Source organism: Cornus florida, unplaced genomic scaffold (assembly GCF_030987335.1).
Source record: "Cornus florida cultivar Cherokee Brave unplaced genomic scaffold, ASM3098733v1 CherokeeBrave_3.0.0_Hap2_Chr05, whole genome shotgun sequence".
Classification (NCBI taxonomy): Eukaryota; Viridiplantae; Streptophyta; class Magnoliopsida; order Cornales; family Cornaceae; genus Cornus; species Cornus florida.
Window position 1 is genome coordinate 114,166,878 of NW_026775575.1, and position 14,351 is coordinate 114,181,228.

At 35.7% G+C, this 14,351-nt stretch overlaps 1 protein-coding gene across 1 annotated transcript; it reads left to right on the forward strand.

Annotated features, from left to right (window-relative positions):
* Window positions 1-6,376: 6,376 nt before the first annotated feature.
* LOC132308757 (ethylene receptor) lies at window positions 6,377-14,189 on the forward strand. The gene is made up of 7 exons (XM_059806965.1): window positions 6,377-6,584; window positions 7,213-8,168; window positions 9,419-9,787; window positions 9,916-10,182; window positions 10,274-10,398; window positions 10,654-10,851; window positions 13,374-14,189. The coding sequence occupies exons 2-7, from the start codon at window positions 7,254-7,256 to the stop codon at window positions 13,729-13,731; spliced, it is 2,232 nt and encodes a 743-aa protein (XP_059662948.1). The 5' UTR covers window positions 6,377-6,584; window positions 7,213-7,253; the 3' UTR covers window positions 13,732-14,189.
* The last annotated feature ends 162 nt before the right edge of the window (window positions 14,190-14,351 follow it).

Sequence of the window (14,351 nt, forward strand, 5' to 3'; positions counted from 1 at the left end):
AGAAACTAGAATAATAATCCAAAAACCTCAGAATAAAATTTAATTAACAAAGAATGATTCTGATACATCCTACTTCTCCATTTCTATTACAACTCGGGAATCCATCTAGTGGACCCCTAAAATATCTTACTGAACTCAAAAGATTGGAAATGAAACCCAAGTCTAAAATATGAAATAAAACCCTGGTCATCGGTGGAGTGAATAACTGTATCTGCTCAGCACGATCCAGCTCCAAGTCTGGAACTAACGAACACCTGTAAAAATAAGAGTGGGTCAGGCCCACATGCAAATTCTTCTCTAACTATAATCCAAACAGTGACTCGATAAGCAGATACACCCTAGATATCTCGACAATAGCTATCTAGTCCATACATATAGATATATCCACACTAAGGGACATTCACTGGACTACAGTAGGGGTTTCAACCTGAATAGAAGGCAACATGCGAAAACACACCCAAAGGTGGGCATGAGTACCTAGACCTAACAGGGTACACCTCAACCTACTATAGCCAGCTACGCATCCACTGCATATACGCACCCTAACCAACGAGTTTGAGGCTCAAGCTCATCTCGTGGTACCATAAACATATATATAAAGTCCGTCCAAAACTAGGGTATGTAGTTCAAATATTTATTGAACTGACATTCAATAAATAAGCTAGTTAGTCTATCAACTTATTCAGTTGATATGACTTAACTATCATCCATTAATCCAGGAAGCCACTCAACTTAGTTGCAGTTGATTTGACTTAACACAATTAGGATTCAATATTTTTATATCCATTCTTTTAATCCATTAGGTTAGGTTTAGGCGTTTTGAGCTAAACCGTCCCATAGTATGTCACCGTCCCATACTGGTGCATACAATCCTCCATATCCATGAAATTGACAGAATATATTTATTCAGCAATTTAAATCCAAAACCATATAAAAATTACAAACTATCAATAATAGTACAACAATTTAATAACTAAAACAAAAAACCAGGTAATTGCAGAATAGTTTATACAACACTACAGCAATTACAGTTCAAAACCATATCCAATTACTTGTATGATAATATCTAGATCCCACAATTTAACATCCAAACCATGTAAATTACAACCTATAAATAACAGTATAGCAATTTACATTCCAAACCATCCCAAAAATTACAGAAGACTATTTATAGTTTCAGCAATTTAAATCCAAGAGTTAAACCATGTATTTGCAGAAAACGGTTTAAAGGTTCAACAACTAGCATCCATAGCATGCGTAGATCACATCTGATATGTCAATGACTCTATCATGCATTAAAAATAAGTTTTTAAATCTCATTATAGTCCCATAAATTGTTAGATTAATTTGAACAACTTAATTTTCTCCATCAGGTAACCGCGTGCTAAGTTGTATACTTGTATTCTGTCTTATCTTTTAGCACAGAGCCATGCCCTATGCCCTAAGTCCAATTTATTAATTTAAAAGACTTCACTGTGCTTTTAATCTTAATTTAGAATCATTATATATCACCCTAAGTTGTCAAATTAAAACTAGACAACAAATCTCCTTTTAGCCGTTAACCGTACGCATAGTTGTTAAATTAGCGCACTGTTAAGTTCATTCACTTAGAGGTCAACCTTACTCAATTTAAGGACTTAATAACACTCACATCCAACCTTCTAATCCCTCTGTAAAACCCCAGAGTCAATAAAAATGTTCCCATGCTCCAACAGTATCCAAACAGTTTGTAGAATTTTTTTTTCAGAAAATTACTATTTGGAAGAGCCTGCTCTAAATTCCAAGAGCAGGCTCTTTTTTGAGCCTGGAGCCGGCTCTAAGAATGTAGAGCCGGCTCAATGAGTATGGGAGCCGGCTCCCACATCCATGGAGCTGGCTCTCACCTCATTTGAGAGCTTCCAGTCCCCGTTTGCTCCGTCCTTGTCCTTCTGCTTCTTCTCCGGCCTATGTCCACCCTTCAGTTGATTTCTAAAACTTATCCTAGGGTCTTATTAATACCAAAACAGACTCTCAATGGTTTTTGAACAATGATTTGAAATCAAATACAGAGATTTAACTAAGCAATTTACTAGCATGCTTAAAGAGCAAAACTAGAATAGACAATAACGAATTTATTTCAGACCACTTTCTCAGACAACAGATAATGAAATTTGACATATAATAATCATGCAAGATCCATTTAAGACTCAACAAATTCCCTAGAGTCTAAAAATTACAACCGGACTAACAAGTTTTTCCAATAAAACTGAAAACAGATGTGTACGAATTCTGTAATAGATTCGATTACAACCCAAACAGATTATCAATATAACATACCATTAACATGTAAGTTTTAGTTTATAATTTATTTAACCCTAGAGACTACCTAGGTGCACAGAACACAAGCCAAAGGGAAGGAGAAAGTAGAAGAACTTGCCTGTAGCTTTGGTCTCAAAACTGTGTTGTCGTCTTCCCAATTTCCGGCAACCACTGACCACCTTCAAGCCTCCTGTGGTTTTGGTTTAATCCACCACAACTCTCCCTTGGCCCTCTCTGTTCTCCTTCTAAGTTTTGTTCTGTTTTTCTCTCGTTCAATTCTCTCCAAACTCTCTGTATTTTCACTATGTCGTGAATAGGGTTATCAAACCCTAGGGACGTGTAAGTTATATATTTATAACTAACTCCAAATCCTAAGTCAATAAAAACCCTAGACGTAAATCCTAATTAATTATGTCGGCAAGCCCATAAAAATACTAAAATCCTAAAAGATAATTCATACACTTAATTTAATTAAACAGTTACGTCCATGCAAGAAAATAATTAATAATACAATTAAAGTAAGCATAGCAACCAAAAATACAATTAATTTAATTAAAATATACTTAACCAAATAAGGCAATTTAAATACAAAACTAACAGTTTAAAACAAATAAACCAATTAAACATTTAAGCAACTAGTCACATAAAAATGCAATAAAGATAATTGAATTCCAATTTTATCCTTTGTAAAACTAGGGGTATTACATTATGGTACAAGTAAAGAACTATGATACCCTTGAGTCTCGATTTATGGATTCATGGCAAATTACCAATTTGCCCTTTTTGGACCTTGTTATTTATTTTTGACGTGAAATGACCGTTTTACCCTTGGATGATTTTGGGTCGGGTAAGGACCCGTTTAATGATCCGGATCCATGAGGATTTGGGTCGTTACAGTTTCTTACTCTCTTTTATGTTAATATGCTTTTATTGGACTGTTATTATTTTATAATGCTTTGTTTGTACTATTTATATTCTGCTATGACTAAGTGTTTTGTTTCAACTACATTGTGATCATGTTTAATTGAAAAAATTTCATTCTCTGCACATATAATGTGTTTATTGTTCTGTGTTCCTTTTCTACATAATTTTGTGTTCCTTTCTTGTTTAACCTTTTAAGAAATATTGTTCTTTTATTGTTATATTCTAATACAACATATGATTTAATATAATAAATCTCTTGTACTATTGATTCACTAGCCTTTTTCATTGCTTGACAAAATAAAATTATATTCTCTAATTCTTCGACTGTAAATATTACCGCAAGAATATTAGGGTTTCCATAAGGTTTTGCATAAAAGGACTTTAAAAATAATGAAAAGTAACAGGAGGATTGGCTTAGTGACGGATGAATGATAACTTAAAGTTTTGAACTTATTCTGCTATGAAATTTTAAATAAATAAATAAAATTACTTTAGCACTTATATTTGCAAGTTACCCTTAGTTATTTTAATTTTATTTTTCTTTCTCCATTTCGTTTCCAAATTATTATTTTTTCTCATCTGAACTATTTTACTATTCCAAAATATAACTAAGTTACAATCATGGGCATCACATATGGTTCTATCTAGTACTTTAAATGTAATTTCACAAGTATTAAAAAATGTGTTTCAGTTTATAAGTTACTCATTTCTTCAAGGAGATACATAATATCAATAATAATAAAAAATAAAAAGTCACATTTTTTTAATTATTTTTAATAAAATACAACCTTAAAAATCTATATGAGAGTATTTATTTTAGATTCATAAACGATATTGTTTAAATTTTCATATATTATCAATAATTATTTAAGAAAATGTCAAGTAGTAAATTATTTGGTATATTTTAGACAAATATTTTTTTTCATGTCAAATTAACTCTCACAATGCATCTAGAAAGACTCTCCTTGTAAGATAATGTCTGACATCACATAGTGGCACTATTGCAAATTAAATCATCTATGGCGAACTCAGTAAAATAGTAGAAATAGGGATATTTTGTTAGAAGTAAAAATGATTTTTTTGAGATAATATAATATATATATATTCGCCCTCTAGTCCTCTATACTTTAAACTTTTGCATTTTAATTTTTTAACAAACATAAAATAACTTATTTATCTCTCAATTATAAAGTTTAAAAATAATTTAAATGAGATAATGAATATTAATACTTACACTAATTTATTACAAGAAAAAAGTGCAAAAAAACCCCTAGACTATTGCCATTTTGCAAGAAACCCCCTAAACTACAAAAAAACGCCCTTGAACTAACAATTTGTTGCAATTAGGGACATGGGTCACTCGCTTATGATCGAAAAATGGAAAAGACAATTTTGCCCTAAACATAAACGAGGGCCATAGCCGAGGGGCCAGTTTTTGGGGCTGTTTCTGATCGCGAGGGAGGTTGAAGATAGAGAGAATCGGATTCGGCTGAGTGAGCGAGTTGGGAAGGTATTGAGTGGTGGTTGAGTTGGAAGAAACCGAGTTGAGAAGAAGCAGAGAGAAGATTGGGACGGAGAGAGAGATGAGGGGAAGAGAGGTGATGGGTGGTGGTGGTGAGTGGCGAGTAGGGAGGGAAAGATTGGGTGGGAGGCGATAAAGGAGTCGGGAGAGAACGTACGCGGCGTCGGCGTCCGATGAGGAGAAAGGGTTGGGTTGGATTGACGGCGTTGGCACTACGTTCGTCATGGGTACAAACGCGTTACGCGCCTATCAAGGACGGTAAAGAATCAAAGGGCGTTGGGGACTCTCCGGCAACCGAAACTCTTCCGGTGGGCTCTATCTTTCTTCTGTGTTTTTTTGGGTTTTTTCTGTGATTGATTGTGTGAGTTGGAAGAGAGAAACAGAGCTCTCCACAGCCCATCACCGAATCTGTCTTACCAGTGCACAGCTACGCTTCATCACAAACCGCCGTCATCACCGTTGTGCTAGTCATTGAGTATCACCGTCGGCGCCATCATCTCCCTCCTTATATCGCCACCATTTCTCCTCAACTACAGCCGCCACCACCACTTCTCCTCAACCACATCCGTCGCCATCACCTCTCAACCACGGCGAACCCCGCCTCCTCTACATAGCCGTCTCCGCCGCCCCATGCCGCCAATTCCTCCAAGAACTCCGCCTCCGACATCCAAATCTTCATCGCATCATCATCATCCAAGAACAAATTCCAAGAACCCCAAAATTCAAACCCTTAACAGTGCTGAAGTTGAGAATTTTGCAAATTTAATTGACACTACCGCCGCCATTAACTTCAAGTCGATTTCAGTATAAGGAAGTCACTGGAGACGACGGTAGTTCGCCAGGGATTTTTGAGAAAGAGTCTTAATACACCTTTGTTGAAATTAAAAAATCACAAACCAATTAAAATTAGATTTTAATTTGAGAAAAGCCAAACCCATATGACTGAATCCGAGCGGAGATGTTTTTGGGAAAACCCACCTTTGATCGATGAAATAGAAATTCATGTACAGAGAAAGCAATTAGTAGCTATCACAAGCGATATATATGTTTCTTTAGGGTTTGATCAAATAAAGGTCAATTGAGAAAATATAAGAATTCATTCTTCTCCAGCCTGCAATTGTTTCTTCTCCGGTGTAAGCGTCTTCTGAAAAATCTTTCATTTTTTTTAGTCTTCAAATTTCAATCCCAATTCTAATTTTTTTTTAGTTCCACAACGAACACAAATAAATTTCTACACTGAACGTGATTTTTTTTTTTTTTTTTTTCCCATCTTGCGGAGAAGATAAACAGTAATTTGTAAATGTGTGTAACTGTGTATATAGAAAGAAAAGCATATGGACGTGTTTGGGGGTGTTTAAATTGTGTTTGGGTTTAATTGTTATAATAATAAGGGGTTTTAGTGTCTTTTCAAGATTACAAGGGTATTATGGTCATTGTCGTCACTTTAATGGAAAGACCCGTCCGGAAGAGTGATGGATGGAGTGATCTGTAACAAATTTGTATAGTTTAGGGAGTTTTCTGCAATTTTGATAGTTTAAGGGTTAGTTGCAAGTTTTTAGTACAGGGGTTTATTTTTGCACTTTTCTCTTTATTACAATGAAACTTAAGAAGTTTTTACTTGGTTATGAAAATGTAATTTATTTTCCCGAGTACAAATGTGTGAAAAGATATGTTTTCGTTTAGAAATAAATTTCCAAAATGATCACTTTACCAATTTCATTCGGAGATCCAGGTCTCTCTCTCTTTCTGATTGTGATTGAAGCTGCCCTCGATTCGCCAACAACTGAACTTAGGTTGCAATTCCATACCAACATCGACTAAAAACCCTAACTCAGCTGTGGTTAGTAATCTATCTATTTTTCTTTTTGAATCCCTTTAATCTGTTTCTCTGTTGTTGTTTCTCTTTGATTTTTTTGAATTCTCTTATTTTACTGTTTTCTATATATATATATATATATATTGAAGAACTGTAAAATGGCAAAAGCATAATAATATGGTTATGAAATCAAGGTCACTCAGGCATGGATTAGCTGACATTTCTTTGTTTTTTGTTCTTTATACAAGCTTAGCTCTCATTTGGTGATTGAATCGGTGTAAATTTGTGAACTGGAACTCTGTGAACAATAATGTTACCTCGTCATCACACTTTCATTAGTTTTCGTAACATTTTGATATTGGGGATTTTCCTTTGTGAAAATAAGGCTAAGAGACCATAGAAATTAGAAATGACATAGCAGTCGTAGGAACTAAACTGGGTTAGTTTTAGTTTTAAATTTCTTAGGTTTGTCGCACCAAAACTGCAATGTATAATCATTGCAGGCATACATAAAAGAATATATTGTAGGTTGTAATTTCATTTAAATGCTAACTCTTTGGTTCATGTACAAACATATATGGCATTTCACAGTGTTATTGCATAATAGAGCATTACTGTTGTTGACAAGTTTTTATTGCCTGCTCAATTTCAGGTATGTAAAGAGAGAGTATTGACTAAGGAGTTTTAGTTACTATGGAGGGCTGCAACTGCATTGAGCAATTTGAGCCGCAATGGCCATCTGATGAACTATTGATGAAATATCAATATATTTCAGATTTCTTTATTGCGCTTGCTTATTTTTCTATACCACTGGAGCTCATCTACTTTGTAAAGAAATCTGCCGTGTTCCCGTATAGATGGGTGCTTGTGCAGTTTGGTGCTTTCATTGTTCTATGTGGAGCGACGCATCTTATCAATTTATGGACCTTTAGCGTGCACTCAAGAACTGTGGTAATAGTCATGACTATTGCGAAGGTTTTGACTGCTGCAGTGTCATGTGCAACGGCTCTTATGCTAGTGCACATTATTCCTGATTTATTAAGTGTTAAAACTAGGGAATTATTTTTGAAAAACAAGGCTGCAGAACTTGATCGAGAAATGGGCCTTATCCGTACACAGGAAGAGACAGGTCGACATGTTAGAATGCTAACTCATGAGATCAGAAGCACTCTTGATAGGCATACAATACTGAAAACTACTCTTGTTGAGTTGGGTAGAACATTGGCACTGGAAGAGTGTGCGTTATGGATGCCGACACGTACTGGGTTAGAGCTTCAACTTTCCTACACTCTTCATCATCAGAATCCTGTAGGATTTACTGTACCCATTCAGCTTCCAGTAATCAATCAAGTATTCAATACCAACCGTGCAGTAAAAATATCTCCGAATTGTCCAGTGGCAAGACTACGACAGCTAGCAGGAAGGTACATGCCTGGGGAGGTTGTTGCTGTGCGTGTACCGCTTCTTCATCTCTCTAATTTCCAAATTAATGACTGGCCAGAGCTTTCAACGAGACGCTATGCTTTGATGGTTTTAATGCTTCCCTCAGATAGTGCACGGCAATGGCATGTCCATGAGTTGGAACTTGTTGAAGTAGTTGCTGATCAGGTTTGAGTTTTCCTAATTTTGTATCAACAAAGTCTACATGCTACATCTCGTTAAAAAATGTATGATAAGAATCACATAGAGAAAGGTGATGCTAAATAAGAGAACTAGAAAATCACAACCTTTCATTGCAAACAAATTGAAATTTGTCCATCCAATAGAAGGGAGGCATTTTTATATACCAACTACTTTACTAGCCCAGCATCCTTTCTATTATTTCTAAGGTCAAATGTTTGAAGTTATCTCATTAATGCAAAATTATTCAAGCTACCTAAAATTACGTCCGCTTGAAGTTAACTTGGCTGTAATAACTAGACGAAGAACGCATTCGTAAGAAGTAAGAACAGTGATTGACTTAAAAGAAGCCTTCACCAGCTCCTAAGTTCCTAACCCTAATAGAACACTAATAAACTCACTTAAATTGAACAAAGATTTACAGAGCATACTCAAAACAAAAACTTTTAAAGTAGCAAAAGCAGAAGATTTGAACAAGATTTTTTGCATGTCAACCTATACTGTCCTCTATTGAAGACCACCAAGATCTTTAACTTCGTAAGTGTTCAGAAGATTGATGGTTTGATGCTATGGACATGGGTTTTACCACTAGATCCTCTATGACCATGCAAATGACAACTCCTTTAACGCACCTTTCCAACAATTTTAATGTAGCAAAAGGAAAAGTAGGACTGTTGGCATCTTAGATATTATGGTGAAAAGGTTATTTTATACTATTCAAAGATGGTCCTGCTGATGCTATGAGAGCAACAATTTAGGTGCTCTTAAAGGTCTTAAAGAGGAAATCTCTTTAAGTGTTAGCAATCTTCTGGTGGAAGGTTATAATAGATTAGGCATAGAAGGAAGGTTGTTTTTGGCATAATTGATTAGGTAAATCTGTGATGTGTCCGGCACTATGCATGTCTCTTTTTTCTTAATTTTATAGGTCGGCTGATAGGAAGACGTGCTTGGCTGGGGGGTGGGGTGGGCGGGGGCGACATTCCTTGAGCATGTTCAGGACTTCAGGGTCATTCAATTATGGGTTTTTATATGGTTATATAGTTACCTTACCCTCTTGGGTGGCTTTGATTATTTCCTAGTTTGTTTAATTTCATGGTATATGTTTTGTCCAGTTTCATGCATTTATTATTCATCTATGATAAAAATTTTTGTTGCCTATTGTAAAGAAAAAAGGGCCTGATTAACAAAGGTTATAATGCCTGGAGAGTCTTATTCGTAAAATCTTCTTGTTGTTGCAGGTGGCAGTTGCTCTTTCACATGCTGCAATCTTAGAAGAGTCAATGAGAGCAAGGGATCTTCTTATGGAACAGAATGTTGCACTTGATCTGGCCAGGAGAGAAGCAGAGACAGCTGTTCATGCTCGCAATGATTTCTTGGCTGTTATGAACCACGAAATGAGAACTCCTATGCATGCCATTATTGCACTCTCTTCATTATTGCAAGAGACTGAGCTGACACCTGAGCAACGTTTGATGGTTGAAACAATCCTAAAGAGCAGTAACCTTTTAGCTACGCTCATAAATGATGTGTTAGATCTTTCAAGGCTTGAAGATGGTAGCTTTCAACTCGACATTGGAACTTTTAACCTACATGCGCTCTTCAGGGAGGTAGGATTATGCATTTTGCCAACTATTATTTATTTTAGAATGTCTTGTGGACATTATGAAATTTGTTGATATTTTCCTTGTACTGGTAGATGTTGTTGGCATAATTAGATGAATGTTTCTCATTGCAGGTCCTTAACTTGATAAAGCCTATTGCATCTGTCAAAAAGTTGTTTATTTCATTGAGTGTAGCTCCAGATCTGCCGGAGTATGCTGTTGGCGATGACAAACGACTTATTCAAGTTATTTTAAATGTCGTTGGCAATGCTATCAAGTTCTCAAAAGAGGGCAGTATCTCAATTTCAGCTTCTGTTGCGAAATCAGAATCTTTAAGAGATCCCCACGCTCCTGACTTTTTTCCAGTACCAAGTGATAATCACTTTTATATGCGTGTACAGGTAGGCATCTTCTATGCTCCATTGAACCTCTGGGTACTGAATGCTTGGCTTTTAGGATATAGTCATTTAATAATATATACCTTGAATGCAGGTAAAAGATTCAGGATCAGGAATCAACCCGCAAGATATTCGTAAATTATTTACCAAGTTTGAACAATGTCAATCACCAGCAACCAGAAATTCTGGCAGTGGACTTGGCCTTGCAATTTGCAAGAGGTATTTAATCACTTGTTATTATCTTCCTCAACTTAATTGTGGTTGTTATTGTCCTTGCACCCAGTTTGGATGGTTTTCTTCTTTATGCTTGTCTTGTAGTTTTTCTACTTATCAGAGAGATAAAAATAAAATTTTTTTTTTGGCTTTCTAGTTTCTCTGGGTCTAGAATTATATCTAGTCTATGAGTTTTTGCATATAATATTGGCTGATTAATATGCACTTATAATAATTTAACCTTTTCCTTGATGCAATCAGATTTGTAAATCTCATGAAGGGGTATATTTGGATTGAAAGTGAAGGTCTTGGCAAGGGATGTACTGCTGTATTTATCGTGAAACTGGGATTCGCTGAGCGGTCAAATGAATTGAAGCTCCCTTTTGCACCTAAGCTGCCAGCAAATCATAGACAGACTAATTTTCCGGGACTCAAAGTTCTTCTTGTGGATGATAATGGGTTAGTCAAACATCCGCCTTTTAACTTTATTTTATTTTTAGTTTTATTTTTATATATTTAGTTAGTTTTATTAATATCTTGGGGTGTGCTGCCCTGATTTCAAAGGTTTTTCCCCCATGATTGACTGATTGATTTATAGAATTCACAGTTCCCAAAGAAGAGGCAATAGAGGGTAATTGTGGGAAAAGTCAAAGAGAGTCCAAAATTAAATCAGAAATATGAAGACACAACCTAATTGAAGTGTGTTGTGATAATCTGCGCTCAGGTGACTAATGATCCCTTTGGTACGTAGGGCAAGTGGGAGTAAGGAAAGGGGGAGGGTAAAAAAGGGAAGGAAAATATTTTCATGGTTTGAGCCGTTTGATACTAGGAAATGGGGAAGAGAAAGAAAGAGGAGAGGAGAGTCCATCCTTATTTCTTGACATTTTCTTCCCGTAAAAATACATTCTTTTTTTATGTTGTGGTGTAATGATAAAATCACGAAAAAAACCTCAGGATGGCTGAATTGGCATAAGGCCTCTGGGCATGACCCAGGGGTATTGTATCAACTTCTTGGGCTCACCTGATATCTGAAGGGCTTGAGAACACCCTCTATTACCAGAGGAAAAAATAAAATAAAATCATGCAATGGCCCTAGCCATCCTTTTTTTTTTTTTTTTTTGTTAACCTCACTTTCCTTCTTTCTTAACCAAACAAAAACTGTGAAAGGCCCCTACTTTTCCATAGAGTATCTCCTTTCATCCCTTCTAGTGTTCTACCTTCTCTTTCATCTCCCTTACCAAATTAGGGCTTATTTGGATTTGCGCTTTCAAGTCAGACATGCATGATTGCTGTTTTAAGTTGTACAGCAACTAGTTACTTATCAAAAAAAAAACAAAAAATGTTGTACAGCAAGTAGAGCAAAAAACTGGGAATCCTAAAATTATACTCCCTCCATACCAAAAGAAGTGTCACTGCTTTCCTTTTTCAAATGGTAAAAAAAATAATGTCCATGTTCTGTTTTGAGATGTTCCAAAATTTTAATTCTCTAAATTGTCCTTAATTTTTGAAAATCTTTTCAATTCAATAGAATAAATGTTCAAATTTGTTGGATTAATTTTGTAAAATTCAAGGCTGCGAGACTTATTGTGGGACATAGTTTAGTAGGAATTTTATCTAATCTTGAGTAATAGATAGAGAACATGAAATTGGTTTGAATGACCCACACCCCTTGAAAAATTTATAACTACACCAGTATCAGAGATATATAGTAGAGACATACTTTTATAGCCATATAAATAATGCTACAACTTTTGTATAGGTTCCTTACATTCCCTGCCATGGATAACTACTAGTTGTACAAACCCTGGTGAAATTTGAAGGCAAAAATTGTTGTAGCTTGCCCTCCTCCAGATCGTTTTGCTTGCCTGTTTGTTAAGGTTGTTTTAGTGGAGGTGGGGATTATAAAGAGCTCTAAATTCTTAAATCATGCCGTGGGGTTGGTATTAAATGATCACCTTTTGAAAAGAGTTATGAGCTTGTGCAATGGAGACTTTGGGAGCTCAGTTTTACCCTTCTTGATAGGGGAATGGAGGGCTGCTGCTTTTAGTTCCTTCTCCTTCATCTTTTTTTTTTTTTTTTGCTTTTTTCTTAGTGTTGGAAATATACACACCACAAGAAAATAATGCATTACTGAAACCTTAGTTGAATGGATATTCGATGAAAGAAACATCTGATGTGAAGGAAACCAATTACGACGAAGAAAATATTTGGTGCTTTTTTTGTGTTCTGCTCTCATTTGTGTTAAATTTATGGTTGGAAACTTGGATTCGGTCCTTTGGATTTGAGCTGGATTTCAAATACCTGCTTTTTAAGTTATCAACAATTATACCTAGTGTTTAAATCTATGGATTTAAATTAGCTCTTTGCGTGATGGAATTATTTATGTGAATGATATGAAATTGAAACACAAAGGTTAGAAAAAACCTTCTTAAGGTATGAAAAATCATTACAATCTGTTTATTTCAATTTATTGATTTTTTTTATCACTTTGATGATATGCATGTCTTTTACAACCTATATAGACCATTGTTGTCGGAATGCTGTGATAGTGTCTTTCTCTTTGGTAGCTACAAAGTTGCTTGGTCCTTGGACCTTGTTGATTGGCAATTAGTGATTTGTTTGATCAATGAGAATTCAGTTTTAAGTATTAACCGGTCTTCTAGAACTCAATCTATTGACTTGAGAATTGTCCAATTTATTTATATATACCTTCTTTTATATCGACCCTCCCTGGTATAGACTTTAGATCTAAGTCATTTATATCGAACTTGACCAGAGTGCAATAGTTCAGTCAACAACAATACATTGGAATGAAACTGGGAGAATGATTTGCAGTTTGCTATTCTGTAATGTTTATACGCATTATCTGTATTTTGAACCTTTATTATTTATATTTTCAGTTTGATGAGTTCTAGTTTTAGTAGTTAGTGCAATTTAGTTGCTGCCTGCCATGGTAATTTAATTTAAACTTGCTAATACAGGGTTAGTAGGAGTGTGACCAAGGGTCTTCTTGTGCACCTAGGATGTGACGTATTGACTGTCAACTCCAGGGATGAGTGCTTGCGGGTAGTTTCTCAGGAACACAGGGTGGTGCTCATGGATATATCTATACCTGGTGTAGGAGGTTATGAAGTTGCTGTCCGAATACATGAAAAATTCGCAAATCGTCACGACAGGCCGCTGATAGTAGCACTTACAGGAAATACAGACAGGACAACAAAGGAGAACTGCTTAAGGGTTGGTATGGATGGAGTTATGGTAAAACCTGTTTCAGTTGATGAAATGAGGAGAATTCTGTCAGAGCTCTTGGAGCATCGGGTTCTACTTGAAGCCCAATAATCTTTAAGAAAATACTTACACCAGAAGACTCTTGTTGAAAAAAAGAAAAGAAAAGGCAGCTATGTAAAAGCTTCAGTAGAGCTTCTTGTACATACAACAAGGCGATGTAGCAAGATGATGGAAGATGGACATGTAATGCTCTGATAATTTGGCATGGCAATAGCAGGTTTACAAATCCTTCTTGTACAACCTGTTGCTCTATGTGCTTACTGGAAAAGGAAGCTATAAGCGGGCCATAGAAGTTGGAAAACACTCGTGCTTTGAAACTAAGTTGTGTATTGTGATATGGTGGTGACTTTGTTACTTTGCTTCAATAATGTTGTCTTACATTTGAATCTTTGTACGTGCATGAGAATTGGAGGTTGGTGTTTTGACTTAAAAAGACCCCTCCCCTTTACCTGAAAATGTTGAAAATTTTGAAATATCCAATGGTTATGCAGATTTTGTTCAATTTTTCAGTTGGGAGGGAAAGATAGTCCATAGAAAGGTGTAATTTAATTCAGCTTACCTAGGTCACAAGTTCATTGAATTCAATCTGTGATTCCAAGTGAGATAATGTCCTGATCATTTCAGGGAGTGCAATTAAAATCATAAGATGTTCTTTTGTAGTTTTGTTTTAG

Bases quoted from the DNA above. Each gene is read 5' to 3' on its own strand.
- LOC132308757 (XM_059806965.1), top strand. From the start codon at position 7,254: ATGGAGGGCTGCAACTGCATTGAGCAATTTGAGCCGCAATGGCCATCT. The intron at 10,183-10,273 runs GTAGGCATCTTC...CCTTGAATGCAG, and splicing joins ACTTTTATATGCGTGTACAG to GTAAAAGATTCAGGATCAGG. The intron at 10,852-13,373 runs GTTAGTCAAACA...TTGCTAATACAG, and splicing joins CTTCTTGTGGATGATAATGG to GGTTAGTAGGAGTGTGACCA.